The sequence below is a fragment of the Thalia democratica genome, chromosome 8, assembly GCF_965202585.1.
Source record: "Thalia democratica chromosome 8, ktThaDemo2.hap1.1, whole genome shotgun sequence".
NCBI classification, from domain to species: Eukaryota; Metazoa; Chordata; class Thaliacea; order Salpida; family Salpidae; genus Thalia; species Thalia democratica.
This window is the reverse complement of record NC_139172.1, coordinates 10,589,466-10,615,234: the sequence shown is the minus strand read 5'-3', so window position 1 is coordinate 10,615,234 and position 25,769 is coordinate 10,589,466. Positions and strand designations below refer to the sequence as shown.

The 25,769-nt window shown below is 24.2% G+C and overlaps 2 protein-coding genes across 2 annotated transcripts; both read left to right on the top strand.

Annotated features, from left to right (window-relative positions):
• The first annotated feature begins 718 nt into the window (after positions 1-718).
• Positions 719-6,861, top strand: LOC145843329 (ras-related GTP-binding protein C-like). The gene is made up of 8 exons (XM_082950791.1): positions 719-885; positions 1,330-1,533; positions 2,115-2,171; positions 3,284-3,417; positions 4,473-4,587; positions 5,353-5,495; positions 5,658-5,803; positions 6,377-6,861. Exons 1-8 carry the CDS (start codon positions 739-741, stop codon positions 6,529-6,531), a joined length of 1,101 nt encoding a protein of 366 aa, XP_082806917.1. The 5' UTR covers positions 719-738; the 3' UTR covers positions 6,532-6,861.
• A 6,478-nt stretch (positions 6,862-13,339) lies between these two features.
• On the top strand, positions 13,340-24,188 carry LOC145842399 (uncharacterized). Its single transcript, XM_082949830.1, has 6 exons — positions 13,340-13,644; positions 14,918-15,038; positions 18,915-19,038; positions 21,520-21,575; positions 23,285-23,370; positions 24,096-24,188. The coding sequence occupies exons 1-6, from the start codon at positions 13,349-13,351 to the stop codon at positions 24,145-24,147; spliced, it is 735 nt and encodes a 244-aa protein (XP_082805956.1). The 5' UTR covers positions 13,340-13,348; the 3' UTR covers positions 24,148-24,188.
• The last annotated feature ends 1,581 nt before the right edge of the window (positions 24,189-25,769 follow it).

Genomic DNA, 25,769 nt, shown 5'->3' with positions numbered 1-25,769 from the left:
GTTTTTACATGTTAAGTAATGAAATTTATTTGAAAAAAAATGTATCATAATTTTTAAAATTTTTAATACTAAATATTTTGTAAATTTAGAAACTTATTTAAATTAGCTTTACAGCTCCTGTATCCGTTGTTATATTATTTAAGACAATTTTATTTACTTTCAACTTGTTTAAATTAACAATATACTCATACACTTTTCAATTTTAAACTTTTCTAAAACTAGGAAGAAATTCAGGAAACATAGAAGAAATTTCTCAGAAATATTTGGCAACCCTGTATATATTATTAAAACTAAGATACAAGTTGCTTTTTTTTGCCTACTTATTTTTTAGTTATAGCCAGTTTAAGTTAAAGAGAACAATAGGTTTTTTCAGGGTTGCCAAAAATTAAGATTAACTCAGAATGTTTAGAAATTTTAAAATCTCAGGGTAACTAAGAATAGTCCTGTTGTATTTTTCTTCAGTTCTTATGAAAATATTTAGTTGAATTTTTTTTTACCCCATATATACCCTTAATTTTTATTTTAAACATGTAGTAGTTGAAATTAGTACAAAATAATGATATAAGCCCTGTAAATTTGTTATCAAAATATATTGTACTTTTCATCCTTCTTTAAAATCATTAGTGTTTTGTTTTTGCTTTCAATATGTAAATGTTTTTGATCATTAGTTTAGAATTGCACCAAATTTTAGTTATTTGTTTTACACTATAATAGATTACTTATATTGTTTGACAAAAAATGTCAGAATTTAATAATGGGTTATTCGATTTGGATCAAGGAGAAAATCAAGTAGAAAGTGAAACAAATTATGAGGAAGTAAATTCAGTTAAGCCTCGAATATTACTGATGGGACTACAAAGAAGTGGAAAATCATCAATTCAAAAAGTATGATATCTAATCTCATAAGTTGTAATCTCATAATTACTTATAATATTTAAAACATGTATTTATTATAAATGGTACTAATATTTATTCTTGATACTAATATTTATTTAGTCTTTAGAAAAAATTAGTTCATCAGTAATTTTTTTAAATATAATATAAATGCAAACATAAGTCAAAACTTAAAAATCAAAATGTGGACTAATGTAAATCTAAAAAAATTTAGCACTAACAAGAAAATAATTCATATTGAAATATACATTTAACTTAAAAGCTTTAAGTAATTTAACTGCAACTTTTAAACTATACCCAGGATTTATTTTTAGTTGTTCTCCATTAAAAGCAATACTAAAAAAAAAAGATTTGACTGTATCTGTTATTGTTTATAAACCATAATGGTTTATGTAGTACTTGAATTCTAAAGTAGAAGTAAAATGAACAATTTAGGTTGTTTTTCACAAAATGAACCCTGATGACACATTGCTCCTGGAATCAACATGCAAAATTTTTAGGGATGATATTTCTTCAAATTCTTTCATCAATTTTCAAATTTGGGACATTCCTGGACAATTAGATGTGAATGATGCATCATTTGATTTTGAAGCAATTTTTAAGTCTACTGGAGCTTTGATATTTGTTATTGATGCTCAGGTAAGTTTTTCGAAAGTACTTTAAACACAATTCAATTTACTTGAAATAAATAACCATACTCATGTATACTTAAAGCAAAACTCTGTTAGGTTTCAATAAAGGTATATCAAAAAAAAAAAAAAAAAACTTTTGACCATCAAAGTGTCCATTATTATTTCTAATTCACAATTACTTAAACTAATTACAAAAAAAACATAAAGAATTTTACAAAGCTTTTATTATTTTTCAAGCAAAAAAAGTGTAATTAACAATTAAATCTGGATCTAAAATACTTTAAAAAAAATATGAGCTTTAGTAGTAATAAGTTGAAAAATACATCTCATAAAAGTCCCTGCACTTAACTACAATAACTAATAAATGTGTCATCAAGTTTTGTTCAAGTAGTTGAATGTCTTATACTTTAGAGATTTTAGATTTAAATTATCTTTTAACTTTTTTAAGATGTATTAATAACTTTTTAGATAAGATTTGTTATGTTTACTTGAATCTTTATTGACTGTGTAAAAAACAAATTATTTTTAAGATTCTAATTGAGTATAAAAAGTTGTGCTTAATGATTAACATGTTATTAATCCATTCAGGATGATTATATTCAAGCTCTGAATTGTCTTACTTCAGTTGTGATGAAAGCAGCAACGGTTTGTAATTTTCTTTATAGTTAAAATTAAACAAACTAACAATGACTAAAATAAACGTTCTTTATTTTAAGTTTCGATAATCAGTAAACATTCAGTTATTAAAGTAAAAATAAATTATTTAATCATTATATTACATTTTGTAGTTAAATGAGTGATATTTAAAAAAAGACATTTTATTAAAAATATGTAGAAAATCAAAAATACTAAGTTTTTACTGTTATCTTAAAATTAGTACTCAGTAATTCTTTGAAAATCTAGTTTTGTTCTAAATGAATACATTTTTTTAATCCAGTTAAACTTAAAATTTAATAAATAGAAATTTTAACATTTTTTGATAACAGAACTAAATTTAGTACAGTTAAAAAAATAGTTTTGTTAATAAAAAACTAATATGATAGTTTGAATAACATATGTCAAATCAAATGTTTATATTTACTAAGCTTTAGTACTTGTCATTATACTTCTTTAAATATTTCAAGTCTTGTACTAAAAACTTTGTACTGATACAGTAAAAATTAAAGTTTTTTAAAGTAATATTTAATTTGCCAGAAGTTAAATATAACAAATTACGATAGAAACCACAGTTACAAGCTTCAATTAAGTTAAAAGCTTATGTAAAATTCTGAAGTTATTGTATTTTTATAAAGAAAAGTTTTCTAAAGAATAAACATATGCAGGGAGGGTATTCGGTTATATATTTTTAGACTTACAAACGTTATCTTCAGTACTAATGCACTTAACCCGCCAAGTTAAAATAAACAGTGAGCCATTGTAACAATGTCTTCCTGATGAGTCCTAATGAGGACAAAACTATTTTTATTTTATCTAGAACTTATTATTTAATTAATAAATGAATAGACAATTAAGTAGATAAGTAATGTTTTCTTTGTAATATACACCAGTAAAAATAATTAAGTCATAATAAATTAAGTTTTAGCAAAAATATCAAAAAAAATTATTTAGCATGCACAGAATTTTTCTTCAGTAGTTTTCTATGCACTACTTTAAAAGTTGATGAGAAATACTGCTTTACAGTAAACTCTTTTCAGAAAAAGTCTTCAGGAATTTTCAAGTAAAATAGGTTATTAATTTAAATTCATTTTATTATTCAGGTGAATCCTAACATAAAATTTGAAACTTTCATTCACAAAGTAGATGGTTTAGCAGATGATATAAAAATTGAAACTCAAAGGGATATATCGAAGAGAAGTGGTGAAGAGCTTTCACAAGTTGGTGTAAATCTAAGGTCGATTCAAAGTTTGTATTACATTCTATGAAAATTTAAACTCAAAAAACTATAAAGTTTTAACTGTTGTAAAATCATTACAAAACAGTTTAAGTTTTTTAATCTAAAATAAATGTTTAAAAATTTATTAGGTTGCTAACACGTTTGTTAAAAGAGGTCTAAACAAACAAGTTCATTGGAATATGCAATAATAACCGTTTGCGAAGTACTTGGTTTATTAAATTGATGTATGTTTCTCTGTGTTAAGCTAGTAACTTCGTTTCACAGAGTTTTAAATGAAACTTTTTATGTAATATTACAAACAAACTATAAGACTAAGACTAAACTATACATAAGAAGCTTCATGAATAACTTCGTGGAACTGTGTTAATAGTTTAACACAGAGAAAAGTACGACAAAGCAAGTACTATGAATGTTGTTGTTATTGTTAATCTATAGTATATATTTTCAAATTATAATATAAATATAATATTAGTTATAAAATTTGATAGAAACTATTAAGATATAAATGATGTATTTCAAATAAAAATTTAAATAAACTGTTGCAATTTAGAATATTATACTAGTGCTCAAGGTTTAACATCTGTATGTAAACTTTTTTTGAGTAACAATACGAAACTCCACAATACTCATAACTTTAAAAGCTTGATCATTGATATGACTCCTGTAGAGGCATATTTATCAAAAGATCTACCATTTTTAACATACATAAATTTATAAAAATGTATTTTTTGGCCATACGTAATAAATTACTTACAAAGTTTGCCTTTTTTAACTATTTATATATGTTATTTTTACAAAATAATTTGTTTTTTTTTTCTATTCATCATTTAATTTATTTCAATTAAAAACAACTTAACAAAACAGTTAACTGAATTACAACCTGGGTTGCAATAATTTTTTTTGAAGTTGTTAACGGATCGGTCATTTTCAATACTTTGGTCGGTCCCAACTTTTATTTTAAGCTTCAGTAAAATTATAAAGATTATTAAATCAATTACTTTTTTTTTCTTGTTGTATAAATTAATATATATGTTATTTTTTAAATTTAACAGCTATCATCTGACTTCAATTTACGATCATTCAATATTTGAAGCATTTAGCAAGGTTGTGCAGAAATTAATTCCTCAGTTGTCAAGTCTAGAACTCACACTTAGTATATTTGTACAGGTTGATATTAATATCATTTGTACACTTGTGTTTTAAATCATTAATAGTTATTACTATTAAAAATGCAGCCATATTTTTATATTTGATACTGGATCAGTTATAAACTATAAATATCTTATCTAAGTTATGACTTTAAATAACATTACTGTTTATACACTAATCTAACTTGTTTTACAATTGTTTTTAAAGTAAATCTTATTAACTTAGTGACGTAATAGTGCTTACAAACTTTTAGTTTAAATATGTACATTGTACATTTTGATTTTTACTTTATCCAATATAGTGACTGATAGGCTGAATTAGTTTTATAGACCATTGAACTGTATCACAAAAAGAGTTGTGTTTTGTATATAAAAAAAAAATTAAGTATATTTATGTAAACAAATTGTTATTTTTATCAAAGATGTTTCGATAACTGTGTAAGAATTATATTTTTTAATAATAACTTTTTACAATAATATTAGTATTTTTGCTTTTTAGTTTGTTTATATGCTAAAAAAGACTTTAAGTTTGTAAAACTTATAATAAACTGTATCTCTTTTTAAGTGTAACAACTGTTTTATATTTTTATCATTTTTAAAAAGACTGGACTACTAAAATTTATTAATTCTGATAAAATATTACATTGTGATAAATTACGTAATCTTTAAAACTTAATAACTATGTTTATAAATTATATTACCGTAAAGTTTGATCATATTATAATATTCCCTCATTTTATGCTAATTTTAAACTAAAACATAAAATTTAGTATTTTGCTTACAGAATAGTGGTGTCGAACGAGCATTTTTGTTTGACGTTGTCAGCAAGATATACATAGCGACTGACGGTGGTGCGGTTGACATGCAATCGTACGAACTTTGCTGCGAAATGATTGATCTCATGATAGACGTTAATCAAATATACGGGTTTGTTTAATCAATATAAGTATTGCTTACAAGATTAAAAAAATATCGATGATTCGTTTTCATCATGTACTATAAATAAGATAAAAAAATTCCCTGTTTATAAGTTCAACGATGTTAAAATACCTGAATACAACGTAAGTTACAAGTTATTTATTTTATTAGCAAAGATGAAACGGGAGCTAGCACTAAAGAACAGAACTCAACTTGTATCATTAAGATAAATAACTCTAACATATTGTATCTTAGAGAAATAAGCAGATTTCTTGTTTTGGTTGGTGTGTGTCGAAGTGAAGCTTTCAATAAAAGAGGTGACGACGTTTTTATTATTATGCGTATTTTTTTTGTTGTATTTTTATTAGTATTGTTTTATTTAAGTTAAAAAAAAAAGTATTGATGCATAAGTTATTATGAAAGTAGAATAGTTTTGTATCATATTTAAACATGTTTAATTGTTTCTTTATTGCACAAGACAGAATTTAAATCATTTATTCAGTATAAAAATTTTAAATACGGTTTATTTATGTTGATTTGTCTAAAATAAGTTTGACCGATTTAGATCTTAAATCTAAATTAAAATCAAACTGGAACCAGTTTTGAATCATTGAAAAAAAGTTATAACCAAGTCGAATCCAGATCTTGTCAATGTATGGCCAGATCCGGTTGATTACTAGTTCATTTCTAAATTTAGTGGTGTTTTTTAGTTTTGTTTTAAGTTTATTATAAAATAAATATTTCTATGTTTAGGTGTATACTTGACAACCTTAGATTTTTTTAATTTATACTAAAAGTTAGCTGTTTGAAAAACTTGTTGAATTAAAATAAATGAAACTAGCTGAGAAGATTTAAGTTTTCAACAGTTAATTATAGATTAAAATTTTCAGATATAATTGACTATAATCTAATGTGCCTCCAAAACGCTATCTTAGAAGTTTTTAACATAGAAAAGCAAAAGAGTGTGAACAAAACAGCTGTAGGATTGAGAAATCAACAACTTTTAGACACATCAAATTTGGCATGTGGAGAGCCATCATTTTGACATATTAACAAACTTCTTCATTCCTTTTCAAACTATCTTACTTATAAAATATTCATTATTAACAGTTTGAAGAAATACTTTGTTTTAAAAAATGTTTATTTAAGTGAAATAAGCCATATTTTTTCTAAAAGCTTTAGATTAGCTTAATGAATGTAATGGTTTTATTTTCAAATAAAACTTTAATATGGACATTTTAAAACAAGTTTTTGCTTTTTTAGTCAATCATGGAGATTTTTTTTATTTTTATGTACTTCTTTCATTAGTATAATTAACAAAACTTCTGACTTATATCAATTTTTGATATTTTTTACATTCAGATTAAAAAAACGATGCGTCACAGTTTTTTTTAACATAAAATAAATTTGTTTTATTAATTTTAGTCATATTTAGCATATAAGGTCTTTGATAGCTGCCTTAATCTATTTTTTGATGAAAATTTGTAATATTAATTGTATGTAAATAACCGTTGCAAAAAAATTAAACTACAACTTAAGAAATAAGAAGTGAAAAGGGAAATTTGATAGGTTCTGTAATCTATATAGAATAAACAAACAATAACATTTCTTAATTAAAATTGTGTTTTTGATTTTTAAGAAAATTTCTTTGGTCGCAATCTTACTTTAAAAAGTATGAGGTAGTTTTAAGTTAGTTTCAAATTTCGAAAAAGTAACTAATGTGAAAATATATGGTTGAGTTGTTTTTATCTGAAAAATATATATCCAAAAGACTATTTAGTATTTTATAGTCTTTAAAACCATCTCAAATTTATTCATAAGCTCTTGTGAAATAAGAACATCTAGATCAACATTATATTCTTCTATTTTCAATATATTTTTGATATGCAACTAATTTACGTAAATACACTTTAGTTTTATAATTATGGTTTAGTAACAGAACGGTTTTGAATTAGGTAACTTATTTATTAAATTTGTAAAGTATACAGGTGAGTTTTTTTTTGAAAAAGATTTGTTTTAATCTCTGTTTTTTTTTTCAAAAAAAAATTAGGGTTGAGATTTACCTGAAGTACACCTGACAAGTCTTAATTAACTTTATGCTTTAAAGTAGACCTTTATTTTTCAAACTACGCTTTAGTTTTGCTATTAATTTTTTTTTATTGTGCATTGTGCACTATATAAAAATTCTATCTGACTCTTGTCTGATGAAAATAACTTTTGTGTATTACAATAAAATTTTAAAACAATGTATTCTTATAGAATTTAGATAAAACAAATACGCGCTTTACCTCTGGTTTTTTATTTGGCTTTAAGCGCTAGTTAACAATTTAAACTCCATATTTTCGATTTTTATAGCTGTGTATTGCTTTCGTTAAACAAATAAGATATTTTTTGTTTGTTGTACAAGATGCGTATATTTACAAAGTGGGGCATAGGTTTCTATTCAAGACCAGTTTATATGTAAAAATTAAGTACCAACTATAAGAATAATAAGTACATACTGACAAATTTAAACTGCCAGTAATTATCTTTATAAATAATAGTATAGAACATTCTCCGAAACTATCGACCGAGGCACGCATCTTTTTATGAGTTGTGTTAGACAATTATTTCAGGAAATTTGTCCTAAAACCAACACACTTGGATGAAGAACAAAAGAGACTTTCTTTTATCATAGACGACATCGAAAAGTTTACCAGATGTAAAACAGAAGACAACATCTCATTACTCAAAAATTTATGAAAATGGCTTTTTTATCAGTATTGAATGGAGCTTCGTCTTGTTGAAGAGTAAAAAGCTGATGTTTAATATATTTTCAAAATCTGAAATCAAAATATTTTTCTTAGTCCTAACCCTTTTTGACCAAGAATAAAAGGTAATTTTCAAGATAACGAGACTCTAGTCCACACTGTGAGTGGAAACTGCAGTGTGGACTTTTGTCATCAATGGCCTCTTCTAACATTCTCGTCAATAACTGTGGAACACTTTAATTATACTATGTCATTCTTAATATATAATATCATAGAACTGTGTTAATAATTGAAATTAAAAAACATATTTTGTAAGAAAGTAAGTATCCTACAAATTTATATTGATATATTTAAAGGAGCTTGTTTTATTCAGATTTTTATAAGCAAACGTTGTTAGCAGTTATGGTTATTTGCACGCAAATTAAGCTCGTTTTTAAATTTCAAACGTAACTAAACAACATTTTCGAATTATTATTTTTAATCACAAACGCCTTTTAAATTAATTTATTATGGATATTTGAGAAAATAGTTAATTATGTATTTAACATACAGATTAAAATAAAAATATCAAACTATTACTAATATTTATATAAAAGTGTTGTATTAATAATAACTACAGTTAATGAAACAAAGAATTCAATCCTAAAGATCTAGAAATACAAAGCTCGATAAAAATAAAGACAAACTCTTTTTTTATGTAATTATTTTATTCTACTAAGAGCGTTATGCTGCTTGTGATTTATAAAAAAACTTTGGAATCTGTTATGATTATAATGCAGAATTTAAAGGAAAGTAAAATTGTGTTTTTGTATGTTCATATATTTGTTAGGACTTAAATTCTTGATTGGATCCAAATCTAACTATAAATAAAAAAATTAACTTACGTTAGATATTTCAAATTTTAATAAGAATAAATTTTTCTTAAGTACTATTAATTTATTTACGCAGCGCTTTCTCGGGTATTTAAGCCCTTTTCTTCATATTTTTTAAAACTGACAAAATTAACAAATTAAATTCAAGCGATGTAGGAGATACTGATTTTATTGAACGACAAAAATAAAATCGGTCAAAGTATTTGGTCTTGGGACAAACAAATTTGTTAAATTTATTATGACGTAAGATTTCTGCACAACTCAATTTAATTTTCATTTTAAAAACTTGCCTATTCTTAGAGATTTTTGAGGTTAGTGCCTACTTTTATTAAATTTGTATTTTTTGTAGACAATTTTATAATTTTATGTTTTTATCCCAAACTTTTTTTTTAAACCATAAAGTTCATTTATAGTTGCTACCTACATAAACACTATACATAATTATACATGCTTTTTCTGCTTTTTTTCTAATGTGTGTTAATATTTTATAGACTCCGTAGATCTGTTCTTAAATTTATTTGAGAGCAGTGAAACGCCGTTAGTTGAAATAAAGTTTTAGCACAAGAACATCTGTGGTATTTATTCCGACAAGCTTAGCTTATCAGGATCTCCAGGATTTAACGCCTTTTAACGATACATCTTATATCTAACATTATATAGACATAAAATATATTTTGAACTCTACGTCAAAATGTAAAATTTCTATCTGAAATGTATTTATTTTTAAATTCATCAATAATTTTAGCAAATAAATATTTTTTATATGAGTTAAATAAAAGATAAAAAAAAATTATTAGTAAATAAATTTGAAGTAGTTTTTTCCTTTTTTGAAGTATGTTTAAGAACTTATACTCTACAATAAACTTATTTCAATTTATTAAAAATTAAGTAAAAATAAATTAAAGTTGTAACATTAAAAACAAAATAACAATAAATATATAAAATAAACCTGCACAATTAAAAAAAATAAAGCTGTATCCATAAAAAAAAATTCTTAAACTAGATAAAAAGTATAAAATAAATATATCGTTTTAATTAAAACTATCAGTTTTTACAATCTTTAATAAATATCTAAATATTGAAGTTTAACTACACCTAAACAATATTGTAAATAACCACACAAAAAAACACTTGAAATGGTAAATAAGTTTTATCCTTACAGACGAAAAAAAAAAGTCTTATTTGTTAAGGAGTGCAAATATAAGATAAAGAGTTTAAAATATTTCACGGTGAGTGTATGTCTCGACTCGAGTCTCGACTTAATTCAAAGGAGATACAGTGATGCATCTAAACAAGTTTAGAGTTTTAGTTTTTGCAAAACTAAGCTTTATTCAAAAAAACTAGTAAGGTTTTTGAAAGTGTATAAATATGTTCAGCTTTGAATTAAAAATAAAAATGTATTTTACTATTAAAAAATAATCATAAAATTACAATAAAGTAAAAGGTTGATTTTATATCTTTGTAAATCACATACTACATGTAAATTATTTAATAAAACTGGTTGTTTAAGTCTATATTAACTTGAAGCCTAAGATTTTTTTTTTCCTTTTAATCAACTTCCTCTCTAATATTTTTTTTTCTGCATTCTTCTTTACTTGAAAGATAGAAACAACAAATTCAATATTTGTAGTTTATGTTTGCTACGAAAAACATGTATCTAAATTCTGTTTTAAAATGATTTTTTAAGTTAAAAAACTAACGTTTATGAGCATTTAAAGCTAAGTATTCAATAGTATTTTAAACCTTGTGTTATTAAGTGACTAATAATATAAATAACCAATTATCTTTTATAGTATCATATGTTTAGTTGTAATTAATTTTCGGCCATACTTGCCAGGAAGAGACATTTTTTATTCGTATTTGGATTATTTTGTTTATATTTTTTCAAACCAGAACAAAAATTTGTATTTACTGAAGTCTTTTTTATTTTTCTAATAGTATGCTTGAAGACTAGATGTTTTATAGTCTAATTTATTTTATAGCGTGTATAACCTTTAGATTTTGCTTTGGCCCTGGAAACTATGCTATGCTTCATCAAGCTACCAATGAAGTTTACTGTTTTATAGTAGGGTATTTCTTAACAAATAAAGCTACTGCAAGATGAACAATTACAATTTTTATCAGCTGTTTTATGAGCAAAATATCTAATGAAATATAAAATAACTTGAATTGATTTGTAATAACCATTGTTTTCATAATTGATTTAAGTCTAGTAATTAAACTTAAGGTTTTTTTTTTGTCCTATTAAAACCGCCTATTGTTGTAGAGTTCATAATCAACACTTTTAAAGCTCTCTGAGTTTAACATTACAATATCAAAATCTAGTGTGCACATATAAAAAATAAATTGAATTGATATAATAAAGTGGTTCATTGAACAAAAACAAAAAATTGCTAAACATTTTTCGTTCAAGTACCTGGATATGCATAAAGACCTCTTGGTCATCAAATTGCTTTTAACTTGAGCTTGTCTCACGGCAAACGAAAGTCCAGACTTCTGTTCTGCAGACTTTTGCCATTTTTTTTGTTAAGTAGTAACATTTAGATTTGACACAAAAATATATCATGTAGATATATGCTGAGTCATCAAAAATATTTTTTTCATGATGTTTTTATTTAAGTTATAAGAAATTTATTTTTGATTAATTTTAATATGTTAGGTAAGGTGGGTTAAGAATAAAGGTATATAAAAAAATGCTTACTAAGCAAATACACAATTCAGAAAGTACTTTTGAAAATCTAAAAGAAATTAAGAAAACATGGGAGAATTTTTCAAAAACATTTGGCAATTCTGTATAGTGAAACTTAAAATATTTCACAAGAATTAGAATTTTTACTAAAAATTCAGACTATTTATTTTCAAGCTTATTAAGGGCATAGGGGGGGGGGGGGTAAACACCCTTTTTTGGTTTTTGATCTTATTTTATATAGTTTTTACTAAGTTACAAGATGCTTTTTACAGATTTTAAAAATTCAAAATAATTTTTGAGATATAGCCGGTCAAAGTCGGAGGCAACAATAGGTTTCTTATAGGAGGCGCAAACTAAAACAGCAAAAATAGACTATTTCACTAAAAATCTATCTTCTCCTACGTTTTTTGAGATAACTACCTCAAACTTTCAGGAAACGTTCCTTGATATATTTAGAAAATTCTGTCGGAAGGAATTTTCAAAAAATTGAAAAATAAAAATTCTATAAAAAAAATAAACAAAAAAAAACAGTTTTTTTTAGTTTTTTCATTATAAAATTTTTATTTTTTAATTTTTTTAATTCTGTTCCGACAGAATTTTCTAAATATTGCAAGGAACATTTCCTGAAAATTTGAGGTAGTTATCTCAAAAAACGTAGGAGGAGATAGATTTTTAGTGATTTCTAGCTATTTGCCGTTTTAATTTGCGCCTCCCATAAGGATCCTATTGTAGCATCCGACTTTGACCGGCTATATCTTAAAAGTTATTTTGAATTTTTAAAATCTGTAAAAAGCATCTTGTAGCTTAGTAAAAACTATATAAAATAAGATCAAAAACCAAAAAAGGGTGTTTACCCCCCCCCCCCCCCCCTATGCCCTTAATGGCAGTTTTTAAAAAGCTTTCTAAAATATAAGAACATTGTTAGTTGAAATTTTTGGCTATGAAATTTTAAGAAAAAGTTAAACATTACTATTGTATTGATGTAGTTTATAAATATTATTAATTATTAATAATATAAACATTATAAATATTATTATTACTTGAGACACTCAGGATAACTCAAGATACTTTGAATTAATAAAGAACTCAGACTCCCTCAGGATAGTTTTGTTTTTCTTTAAAATACTCATAATAGTTCTAAGATTTTTTAAAGATTTTGAATAAGATTTAGTTGATTTAATTTCAATACTTTGTTGTTTATAATCAATTTTGTTGAAAAATTTTGTTTTTATGAACTTTAAAAAATTAAAAAAAAAAAGATTTTTTACTTATTTGAAAAAACTTAGGATTAGTTTTTTTGACTCAAAGAATGGCAACCCTGTAATAGTTAATGCTATGTTATCATTTTCTAAAAGACATACAAGAAAGGGAACTAAACTATCAAAATGTTAAAAAAAGTATTAAAATTAAAATACAGAGCTAAAACTGTATATGTTCTCATTAAAGTAACTCAGCTGAGTTTTGACTTTTGTAAATTTATAGCCTTAACTTTAAATTTGGAAATAAACTGGTTAAAATTGTGTTATATGTTTAGATTTTTGGTAAATTGAAATGGAAAAAAAAGACAAGAAACTTAACAATGTTCAAAGTTTGGATTTACATACTTTAAATTCTGCAAAAAACTCTCTGAAAAATGTTCAAAGTCGAGAGCTTGGAGTAACAAGTGATACTATTACCAAAACTGATGAAAAACTTCTGCCTGAAAGCAATAATAATTCTATCAAAGCTGATTTAGCTGAAAAATGTTTGAAAAATCTTCAAAGCAACAACAATAATCAATTGTTTGTTAACACTGAAGATACTATAAATCATATTGTAACAGCAAATCAAGGGATTTGCTACACAAGGTTATTTATAAAATTTTTAAGTTATTACATTTTTTAAAATAATTTATTAAAAATTTTAACATTAACTCATTACATGGTTTCCCTTACTTAAGCTTATATGAAATTAAAAGTAAAACTATCAAGATTAGTTTAAGACAGGGTTTTTAAAGTGGGCATTATAACCTATTTGTGGACAATATTGACTAGAATGAGAGCAAAAAGTAAATGAGTAAAGTAATAGGGGCAATATCTTATATAAAGTTAAATTGTGAAAATGAGATTCTGGTTTAAGGGCATGAGGGCAAACCATTTTGTTTTTAAACTTTGACTATTAAACAGTAATAACTAAACTAACTGTTATTTTCTACTGTTTTTAGTATTTAAAAGTATGTTTTTAAGTAAAGTAATCAAAATTCATTAGGTTGCTTTAAAAGCAACAACCAAGAAAAAAAAAAAAAAAATCACTAAAATATATGTTCTACAAGTAGAGTTATAACTTTTGAACCATTTTTGTTGATATTTAAAAAATCTTACAAATTGTAGAGAATGGACTTTTAATTTTAACCATCTATTTTTCTGTAAAATAAATTTCATTGAATTACAAAAAATTTACAAAAAACTTATCTTCTTCATATTTTATTCAATTTATTTCAAGTTTTTATAAAATATTCATTTTAATATTACAAACAATTTGCAATAAAGAAGTTTTTAATTAAAAAAATGCTTATGATCAAATAAGATCATTTAAATACTATTTGCAACTTATTATAACTATATTTTTTGTTTACAAATTTATATGCTTGAAGCTTATAAATCGATCCTTGATTCTTTGTCAAAGTTTAAATGAAATGTATAACAATTTCAAAGAATCTTAAAATTTTGAATTTAAATTAGTTATGGACAAGTTTTATTTCTAGACATTTATCAAAGTACTTTATATCCAACTTGAGTTTACTAGTTTTAAGATAAAGTTTTTCAAACGTTTTTTACTTAAAAGTGATATGAAAGGTCAAAGCTGACGAGAAAACAGGTAACTTGTATACCTTAGTTTTACAGATGATTATAGTTTTTATTTTACATAATAAAACTCTTAATTTACCTCAATATTACTAAAAAGGAATTAATATTTTTTGTCAGTGTAACTTAGTAAAACTGTCCATAATTAAAATTTGATTGTACTTTATGCTTGTTTACACTTAACACTTTTTAAGTAAAACATTTTAGTTTGTTATTTTTTTTGTTAAGAAAATTTAAAGTTTCTAATTTTTTTTAATATATAGTTTTTGTCAAATAGGTACAAGAATGAGAATCAAATGCCACCTATCATGCACCTTATAACTAAAGATCTGTCTGAACCTTACAGTATTTACACATACAGATACTTTATTCATAATTGGCCAAAGCTTTGTTTTTTGGTAAGTTTGCTTTGAATAAGAAAAACATTCAGAAAACTGTATTTATAAATTATGGGAACGAGTCTAATATGTACGAAGACGTTTTGCACGAAGGGACATTTTTGCACAAAACACTTTTTGACAAAGGGTCACTTTTGCACAAGAGTAAGAAAGTGAATTAAAAAAACAAAAAAAGAAAAATATATACTGACCTAAGATAAGGGTTACATAGAGTTAAGAGTGATAATTAAAATAAAAATTAACAAAAAAAAAAAAAAGATAAGCTAATAAAAATGAAGAAAAAATGAAATTAACATACCAAGTACCGACCAAGAGTGAGGGTTAGGGGTAACAATGATAAAAAAGATTTATATATACCTAATAAAATTTATTAATAAAAAAAAAACAAGAAAAAATATAAATAACTAATAGAAAAAAAAATATTGATCAAGGGTAAGGGTTAGGGGCAGACATGGTAACAAGCGTCGCAAATTAAATATATCACTATCAAAAATCCCCGACAGTAGGATTTTTTGATCTCAATTGTAAACAAACTTTTAAAAATAGTTATAATAGTTAGTTTATATTCTTAAGATAGATTTTCTCATACTGAGGATATCAAAATTAATTTAAACTAAAGTGTATTTAGTTTCATTATTTAAACTTTTGATATATTTTGTAGCCTCAATTTAAACTATATAGTTATTTCTTTAGAACAATTCAGCCTATAATTTACAACTCTCATTTAAGGACAAAGCATGCACAAAACAAAACTTATTTTTATATAATGTAAATATAACACTAAAGTATTTCTCTAAAAATGTTGTTTCTAACGTTTATTGATTAATAAAAATACTAAAACATTTAAATCTAATGTACCTTAAAGAACTTATGTATTTAATTAAATAAAAAAATTATACAAAAAAAAAAAGTAAACAAATAATAATGTTGAATAAAAAAGTAAGTTCATATAAATACCATTTTATATTAATTTTTTTATTTATTCTGTTTTATTTTTTAAACTTTAATCTAAAAATAATTTAAGAAGAACTTTATTTTTTGTTTTTGAAAAAAAAAAAGATAAGGTAGTATGTAAAAATATTATTAAAAATTGTTTTAGTTTTGAAATCAAGGTGTAAAAATTATTTTAGTACATTGCAAATTGAAACTTGAGTAATTTAACACTATAGTAAGTTTATAATAACAAAAGTAATAAAGAATAACTTATGAAATTTTATCCAATGTATAATAGAAGAAAATTAGCTATATTTTGTTACTTTAGATTTCTAGTTACTATAGCGATAAAAAAAGCTGTAATTAGTGGTTTTAAAATTTTACCATGCCTGATTAGGGGTAATAGTGATAATAAAAAAAATTAAACATTAAAGTTAATAAAAATAGATTTAAAAATGTTTTCAACTTATGCAAAAGTGACCCTTTGTGCAAAAGTGTTTTTGTGCATATTTCACCCTTTGTGCAAAAGTGTCCCTTTGTGCATATTAGACTCCTACCCGTAAACTATAAACTATTTTTTACTTTAAGTCAAATCATTAAAGCAGTGTTTTCAACACCTGCACCTAGACCCAATTGTTTTCTTCAAGTAGTAATTACTTTAGTGTGTACATAAAATTTTCTAAATAATTGACATATCATTTAATAATAGTGCCTGATTTTATTAATTTCTCTGTAACTTACTTTAAGTATTAGGTTGTTTTATTAAAAAAAAATTATTATTCATAAAAAAAAAAAAGACATAAAATAGACATAAAAAATAGACAAAAATAGACATAAAAAATTTAAATTATTATAATTTAAATGATATGCTGTGTGTATGTTTTAAAACTCCAAAAAGCCACTAGTGTAAAAAAATGTTCAACATAAGTTTTCAATATATAGTATATAGTCTAACAAAGGAAATATTGTTGTAATATTTACAAATAATTTAGTAAAACCATAAGCTTTCAAAAAAAGTCTACTAAACCTTGCTTAAAAAACATCAAGTTTACAACAATGACTCCAAAATTTATAACAGTTTTTAAAGTTTTATATAAGAATATACAATTTACATCTAAATTATGTTTGTTGGTCTTTATATTTTGTTAGAAAAGTTAATATGTTATGAATAAATATTATGAATTAAAAACTTTTTAACATAAATTAAGTACTTTCGAGTAGTAATTGTTTTTGAAAGCAACTAAATACCTTTCATTTTTTTATTAAGTGTTGTTTATAAAAGCTAGTGATGTCTCTCTATTATAGCAGTATTTATATTTTTATTAAATTGCTATAAGCTTGCTGCTATTTGTGTAGTGTAAAAACAATCCTTTGAAATTCATATGCACAGTAGGGTGCATCTGTTGCCCTGACATTGGAATTTTGCTTAGTCCATTTTTTGTAGGTGGGATATCACATAAATAAACTGCAAAAAAAATTAGCTTTTTAGCTTTTACCATCGTCAAGCTATTTACATTTTTCTGAAACAACCCCTATGTAAATTGTATTCAACCTTGAAATTTTGACCTTCCAATTTTTGGCTAAAATTATGTGTAGCAATCATCACAAAAACACAATCTACGCGATTTTAGACCATTTGAAGAAAGTTTCATTGAGGTATTTTTAGATTTTCTCTATTTTTTTATCATTTTTGGTTATTTTAATTTTTTTTTGAAGAAACCAAGAAATACCTCAAAGAAACTTTCTTCAAATGGTCTTAAAACGTGTAGAATGTGTTTATGTGATGATTGCTACATGTTAAAAAAATTTCAACCAAAAACTTAAAGGTCGAAGTTTTAAGGTCCCAAACAATTTACACAGGCGTTGTTTTCAGAAAAATGTAAATAGCGTGACGGTGGTAAAAGCTGGTAAGCTTTTTTTTTTTGTGCTGTTTATTTATGTGATTCCCCACCTTCAAAAAAATGGACTAAGCGAAGTTCAAAAATTTTCTTTTTTGAGGGGCAACAAATGCACCCTAATGCACAGCAAGTATATGTTGGAGATGACATATAATATAAGCTAGATTGATTCAAAGATAATTCTTTCACAAATACAACTATATTCCTACTGATTTTAAATTAGAGAATTACACAAAGTTAAAATGTTAAAAGACATTATTTTATACTACTGAAAGTTTGAAATAATACTAGAATGTTAAGTATATTTATTATTATGCTCCATATCATATTTTAGTTGCTAAAAAGTTTTACAGTATTTATAAGTGGATGAGATCTTTTATTTTTTAATGTAAAAATAATTATTTTCTCAACCTAAAATGTATAATAAAATCCTATTAAGAAAAGTACCTGTATAAAATGTATTATATTTATATATATTGTATGATGAGAGATTAGTTAAACATAAGCTAAAAAATTAGTTTTAGGTATCAGCATTTTGAGTCTTAACTATTTTTTTAATTATATTTAGTACCCCTAAACGAACCTATTTTTATTAAGATTTACCAATTTTGTCTAGATATGATTATTGAAATTACTCAAAAAATTTTAAACATAAAAAAAAGTAAAAGTATAGTGATGGAAAAAGTATTTATTTCTAGCAATTATGAATGTAGTTATTAATTTAAAAAAATATACTTTGTTGTAGAATTTTTTTTTTTAACTTTTGATCTCAAGCAATTTCTTAACAGTTAGTTTTAATAAATTAGTACTAAGAGTTATAAGAAAATTATTTTTTATAAGTTTAAATTTTTAGAAATTTCAAAATAAAATAATGTTACTAAAATGTATTCAAGTTAAACAAACTGATCCTAATAAGAACTTAAAAATAAAGTTTTGTGTCGCATGAGTTTTCTTCAGTTATGATAATTTTTATCTTTTGAAACTAAAATAAATTACTACTTGATTTTTACTCTAATAACAATAAACTTATTAATTTAAATAAAAGGCAGTGCACGAAGATGAGTATGTTGGAGCAATTGTTTGCAAGCTTGATAAGCATAAAAATTCAATTCAGAGAGGATATATTGCTATGTTAGCTGTTAACAAAAATCTTCGCAGAAGAAAAATAGGTACAAACAAGTATTAGATTGTAACTTTCAAAAAGTATTAACTTACTTGTGTTTAATATCCTAAATAAGTATTTTAAACTATGTTATTAATTTTGAGTTTTACTTAAGGGCATAGGGGGATGTCCAAAATTTTTTTACTAAAAATAACGTTGAATCTTATATGAAAGCTTAAAGTACAAACTACAAGCCAGTTTTTATAGAATAAAAAATCTTATTTAACATTTAAGATATTGTGATTTTTATAAAAAGTTTCTGATACAAACGTATAGACCTTAAATTTTTTGGGTTCAATTTCTTGAAAATTTAGAAAATCACAAAAGTTCTGTCTTCTCCTTCATTTTTTTGAGCTAGAGACCTCAAACTTTCAAGAAACGTTTCTTTTATAATTTAAAAGACTTGAACGTTGAAATATTAAAAAATAAAAGTTTTAGTTAAAGAAAAAAAATAGGTGGTTTTTTAATAAAAATTTAATTTTATGAAGTTTAAAAAATTCTTGCATTTAATCTTTTTGAAATTTTAATAATACACTTTCTGTGAAAATTTGAAGAAGATTGCTTAAAACTGAAGGAGTAGATAGATTTTTAGTGGAATGGTCTTTTTCTGCGTTTTTAGTTTGCGCCTTCCATTAGGAACCTATTGAGGTCACCGACTTTGATAACTCATATCTCAAAAATTACTTTTTATTCTTTCAAGCGGTTAAAAATGTCGGATTGCTCAGTTAAAACTCTATAAACTCCTATGCCTTTAATTATTGTACTTATAAAACTTTTGTTTAGTTAAATTTTTATAACTTAACTTGTATACTAAATTATATTTTTAAGTTTGATAAAGTACTATACTGCACCTTATGACCATTAAAAACTATCCATGTGATAAACTGTGACCTGGTTTTGTTCTTATTACAAATCATTAGGCAGATATATTCATGATAACCCTTAGTTACAGTCAAAACCAAACATGCTAAAAAGCTTTTTCACTAAAGGGCTCGTTTGTTAGTTCAGCAAAAAATTGATCCTACTAAATTATTCACTACTCAACACATTAAACATTGTCAGCTTCCTTGTGAGATTTTAATTCATGCTTGTTGGATCAGCCTTTGAATGACTGATCAGCATGAGTTTTGAAATTATATTGTTAATAAAGGTTAATTTTAAAGCCATTTAACTGAATACAAGGCCAATGTGTCAAAATTTCAGGGTTTTTCAGAATTCTAAAAGAAAATTAAGATTCAGTTTGTTTTATTTTAAAGAGCTTATAAAATTGTAAAGTTCTATCTGAATAAGCTTTTGGTTTTTGTAGCCCAGCATTCTGTGAGCAAGCAATCTAAACTTAAAATTTCAAGACCATAGGTGGTAAGTTTTTTCTAAAGTTTGTCTTATTACGAAAAAAGACTAAGCTACCAGTTGGTAATTACTGTTTTTAAAAAGTTAAACTAATATTGAGATATAAATAAGTAAAGTTAAAGAGTTCGAATAGCTCTTAAGAGAAGGCACAAACTAAGAAGACAAAAATAGAGTATTTCATTAAAAATATGTCACCTCCTTCAGTTTTTTAACAATTATTTTTGATATTTTCACAGTATAATCTTTGATAATTTTTAAGAAATTGTTGGTAAAAAATGTTTTACTTTTATGTTGTAATTTTCTAAATGAAAAACACAAAATTTTTTTTTTATTTAATTTGATCATAATATGTTTTTATTTGCTATATCAGTTTCCTACAAGTTGTGCGAAATATTGAAAAAGAATACTAAGCATTTAAATAAAATTGCTTTAAAAATCAAGGAGAAGATAGATTTTTATTAGTTTTTTAAAATTTCAGAGAAAATTAACTATAAAATTAATTTTTTACTTCATATAGCTGTTTCTGAAACTAGTTGTATCTTAAAAGTTAAATTAGTTTTTGTTCTCCGAAAAGTATCTTGTTTTAAACTTAGATTAGGGAAGTTGTCAGTCTAATTTGACTAAGTCAGTCTAAAATTTTGCATACGAACTGTGTGAAGAATTTACTTATTTATAGTTGGTCTATGTAATTGGTATGTGATTAATACATAGTAAAAGTAATGCTAAAGAGCTTTAAATAAAGATTGTAAATTATAAGACAAATAAAAAATAAATAAAGTTCTAAATTAAACAAATTGGTGGTCTTAAAATATTTTTTTTGTGAAATTTAGGACTTTATTATCCTTTTAATTTTTTATAAGATTAGAACATAAGTTTACTGTTTTGTTGATGTTCTGACTGGCTTGCTGTATATTAGACTGGAGTAACTAGGATATATGTATCATTGAAAAATATTTTTTTGTTGGTAGGTGGTAGCACGCTTTACAACAAGGTACTAGAGGGTCTAGCTGCCATCAGGCTTGCTTAAGACTTATTAACTGTTTTTTTTTTGTAATGTAGAAAACAATTTAACAATTAAATTATAAAATAATGAGTTTGTAATCAATCCAAATTGACACATAACAATTAATTTTCGCAGGCTCCACACTGGTCAAGCTGGCAATTGAGTCTATGATAGAAGAGGGCTGTGATGAGGTTGGTTTTAAATTACAGCTTTTTACACTTTGATTTTTTTATTAAATAATTGCAAATTTATGTTAGAAATAATATTACATATTTGTTATTATAGTATATCACTGGTTTTAAAATTTATAGTTTGTTAGTTTATATAACAACGTTTTAAAAAATTTGTATAAAATAATATTTGTTATAACAGCTTTTTTATTAACAACCAAAAATTTAATAAATTGTTATGTCTGAAAGTTTCATAATATTTATATGATACTAATCTAAATAAAATTTTAAATAAGTTTTAAGGTAATTATTAGCAAAACTAGTATAGAAACTATCAAAAGTATCTATTATCTAGTAAGTATCTTAACTAGGCTTTGGTGTTTGCTGTACAAAATCATTTGGAAAGAAGAACAAGATTTTACATTTTTTTTAATTAAAACTTTGTTTTAAATAAGTTTAAGTTTCTGTTTCTGCATGTCAAGAACCTAAGTGACTAATGAATAATAAAACAATGATTATTCAATTTTTGATATACATTTAAATACTATTATATGTTTTGGTTTTAATTTCAATTTTGGTTTTACTTTTAATTAGTTTCTATTTGAATAAGATTTAATTAAGCACTGACGAGGTCTTTGACCGAAACTTAGTTTGTAAAATAAATTCTTGAAAGAATAAGTTCATACATTTAATTACTATTAAATATTTATAATTTTTTCTAAAAATTAGCTTTTTTATAATTACTAGGTTACTCTCTAATTTTTTTTCGCACTTAAAAATAGTACATTCATGTAGTTTAACACTAAATATGCTGTCATGCGTTAAAATATTACTATTCTTTTATATTTTTCATACATGCTTTTTTTTGTATATATACAATTTTTTAATTAATTTGTTGTGAATTTTTAGTCTTAAGTTTCGTTACTTTTAACTTTTAGACTTTTTGCACAAACCGTTATTTTTTCCTAATTTTTCAAAGTACAGATAAGTTTTTTACACAAACAGTGGAAAGAGTTTTTTTGCTAAAAATACATATGGTTTAGCTTTTCCATAGTTTATTGAAACTTTCAGTAAAGTTTACTGACTTCTTATTTTAAATATTTAAGAAAAATGTTTTTTTTTTAATGATAGATAATTTTAAGATATAACGAAAAAAGGCTTTAAATCCTCATGATCCAAACAAACAGAGCTCATTTTAAAACCATAGCAGCTGTTTTGAAATACTTACACTTTTAATAAAATATGAACAGCTCTACAGAGTCTGTAAAAACTTAAGCAAGTTTTGTCATACAAATGTACTCTTGTTGTAGATATAACTTTAAATCCAAAATTTTAACCCACGTTTTATTTTCAAAAATACGTTTAAAGTAAGTAAATCTAACACATAAATACATATTTTTGCATGATTTATGTTTGTATGTTTATCTTTTACAGACTCCGTAGAACTGTTCATATTTTATGAATAGTGAAACGCAGTAAGTCAATAATGTATTGCGTACAAAAACAGTCGTTTTTTTACTTATTTTTCTAGTTATTTTAAAGTTATTTGTGTTGACTATAAAATGTTTCTCAATTAACCGATTAATATTTTTCACTATTCACTGTATGTTCTCTATTTTGTTAATTGTTTGAAAAGGTCTGACTTTTTACTCTCTGAAACCGGTTACTAATAAAATTTTACTGTAAAATAGCACTTTTATTATAACTTATAGTTGTTTAATAATTTTTAGGTAGTACTTGAAACAGAAGTAACAAATACAGCTTCTTTAGGCCTTTATGAAAATCTTGGATTTACTCGAGACAAGAGACTATACAGGTTGGTACTACTAATTCTTTTGAAAACAAAATTTATATTGTTTTTGAAAAAGAATAACATTATCGACTAATTTTTTGTGTGATCTTTGTATTAAGACGGAGGTTTAAAAAGTTTATTATCAAGAAGTATGAAACCGATTCAAACGATTTGAAAGTGATTATTAATTTGCTGATTTGTCAGCTAGTATCTTTATTTGTATTATTACGTGTCTAATTAAACTAAATACGGTTTTTTCTATTTATTATATCTACATAAGCTATGCATTTGTCTTACTGAAATAAATTATGTCTATAGACAAAAAAAAATGTTGGTGTAATCACTATAAATCTATAATCACTATTATTTTAATAAAAAATATTTTAAGATGACAATGCACCTTATTGATCCAATGATCAATTTTATAAGCTTGGTTTTATCAGAAGTTACAAAATTTATAGTTCTTAAAAAACAAAATATACTTTCTATTACTGTTATATGTGTAAAAAAACCGAAGTATACATGAGTATTTTATAGGACATATTAATGAAGAATCAGCTTGAAGTTAAAGCGTTTCTATTTTTTACATACAATTATGTTTTTTTTAATCTTTATAGCAGTTATTTAATGTTATGTAGATTTATACGGTAACTTACTCATAATATTTTATTAGTTAGAATTTTTGTTTTAATTTGAAGGTTTTTTTATAGAATAAATGCGTATATTTTTAATAACAAATTAAACAACAGGTATTATCTGAATGGAGTCGATGCATTAAGACTTAAACTGTGGTTATCTTGACTGTATACGTCATATTAGATTTTAAAAAACTATTAGGAAAGAAATGTATAAAACTCTAAATAAAAATTACTTATTAACTGTAAATTTTAATTTTGAGTTAATTGCAAATTTTATATAAAAGTTTGTGTATGTACATTGCTTTTTACTAAAATTTAAAAGCTTTTATTTATTTAGGAAAGATTTGTTTAGCTATCCTTTTTTTAAATTTTAACACTTTAAACAGTTTGATTTGTTTTTAAATATCTAAAATGTATTTCATAGATTTTGAAAAAAAAAACTAGATTTTTAGCTTTTAAAAATAATTAAAACTGCCTTAAGATATTTTAAGTGATTTACTGAAGTAATTTTCAAATTTTTTGTAAGATGCTGTATGTATGACATATAAAGATAAACTTTTTTACATCACGAGGTTAATAAATTTGTTGTAAAACTTACCGTATACAAAGTTTAACTTTAATTGTTATTTATTTTATTTTTTTATAAACTTTGAAATAAAGAGTTTTATCATTAAGACTTTAAATTTTTACTACTTAAATTTTGACATTTAGCTAAAGGGTATATCTAAAGCTAACAGCTTAGTTTTAAATTCTATTGTTTTGTATTTTTCGAAGATAACATTTACAGGCAGTAAGAAACGCTTCCTGAAGTTTATTTAAATTTTAAAATTTCAGTCGTCTGATATTTTTTAGTTTATCGTATTATACTGTGTAGCTAAACTTTCTTCCAGGCCAGCTAAGTTTAATAAAATATCATTTTATACTATTAAAATCACTAAACCGTGGTGCAATTATTTGGCTATGTTGCGCGGAGACATGCATATCAGTTATAATAAACAAAATCTACAGTTTATAATGCGGTGAGGAGGTATGTGTTCGGAAATAACAAATATATTTCTAAAAGAGATTGCGTTCGCTAATTCGCACGAAATGAAATTCACATCAAAGTTGTTTGAGAAAGAGTAAGGAGCAACCCCAAACGTTCCATGACAAAAATTGCTCATGATTTTAAAATAACTTCATAATCAACAAAGACAAATGTTTAAGTTGACCTCAAGGTTTCTTCCCTGTAATTAAAGATGATTTATCATCTTGATACTATGAAATCTTATACTCAATAATAAAGTTTAATAATGACATTTCTTCAATAGTCGTGTTTAGTTATAATTTCCACTTTAGAAAAGTTTTTACGTATGTTAATTGATACTAAAGTGTCTAAGTTTATATTTGGTTAAAAAAAGTTAAACGCTTTTAAGCTGGGTTGTTTATCTTTTTTAATGAAACTTCTGTCTAACAACAGCGATTGTTCGAAGTCGCGCAATAAAACGATGTAGTCAAAAATTAACTAAATCTTTAATAATTATTAAGCTATAACTCAAGGCTTTAGTGCAGGAAGTTTAGTAAAAATTAACAGTAAGGAGTAATGTACAAAATAGATCTTTAATAGTAGACAAACTTAAAAATGTAAGTAGCAACAGCACTTAACACCTGTAAAAAAAAAAAAAAAAATTTTTTCAAACTTGGCAATAAGTCTTAGAACTTTTAGCCACTAATTATTTCAATTCGATATGTATTTTTACGTTAAATTAAACATAAAATATTTAAGTAGAATAAGTTAAAGTTTTT

Excerpts from the sequence above, each read along its gene's own strand:
- LOC145843329 (XM_082950791.1), top strand. The coding sequence starts at position 739 with ATGTCAGAATTTAATAATGGGTTATTCGATTTGGATCAAGGAGAAAAT. Across the intron at positions 1,534-2,114 it reads TATTTGTTATTGATGCTCAG|GATGATTATATTCAAGCTCT; the intron begins GTAAGTTTTTCG and ends TAATCCATTCAG. Across the intron at positions 4,588-5,352 it reads CACTTAGTATATTTGTACAG|AATAGTGGTGTCGAACGAGC; the intron begins GTTGATATTAAT and ends TTTTGCTTACAG.
- LOC145842399 (XM_082949830.1), top strand. The coding sequence starts at position 13,349 with ATGGAAAAAAAAGACAAGAAACTTAACAATGTTCAAAGTTTGGATTTA. Across the intron at positions 13,645-14,917 it reads CAAGGGATTTGCTACACAAG|GTACAAGAATGAGAATCAAA; the intron begins GTTATTTATAAA and ends TTTGTCAAATAG. Across the intron at positions 23,371-24,095 it reads CGAGACAAGAGACTATACAG|GTATTATCTGAATGGAGTCG; the intron begins GTTGGTACTACT and ends ATTAAACAACAG.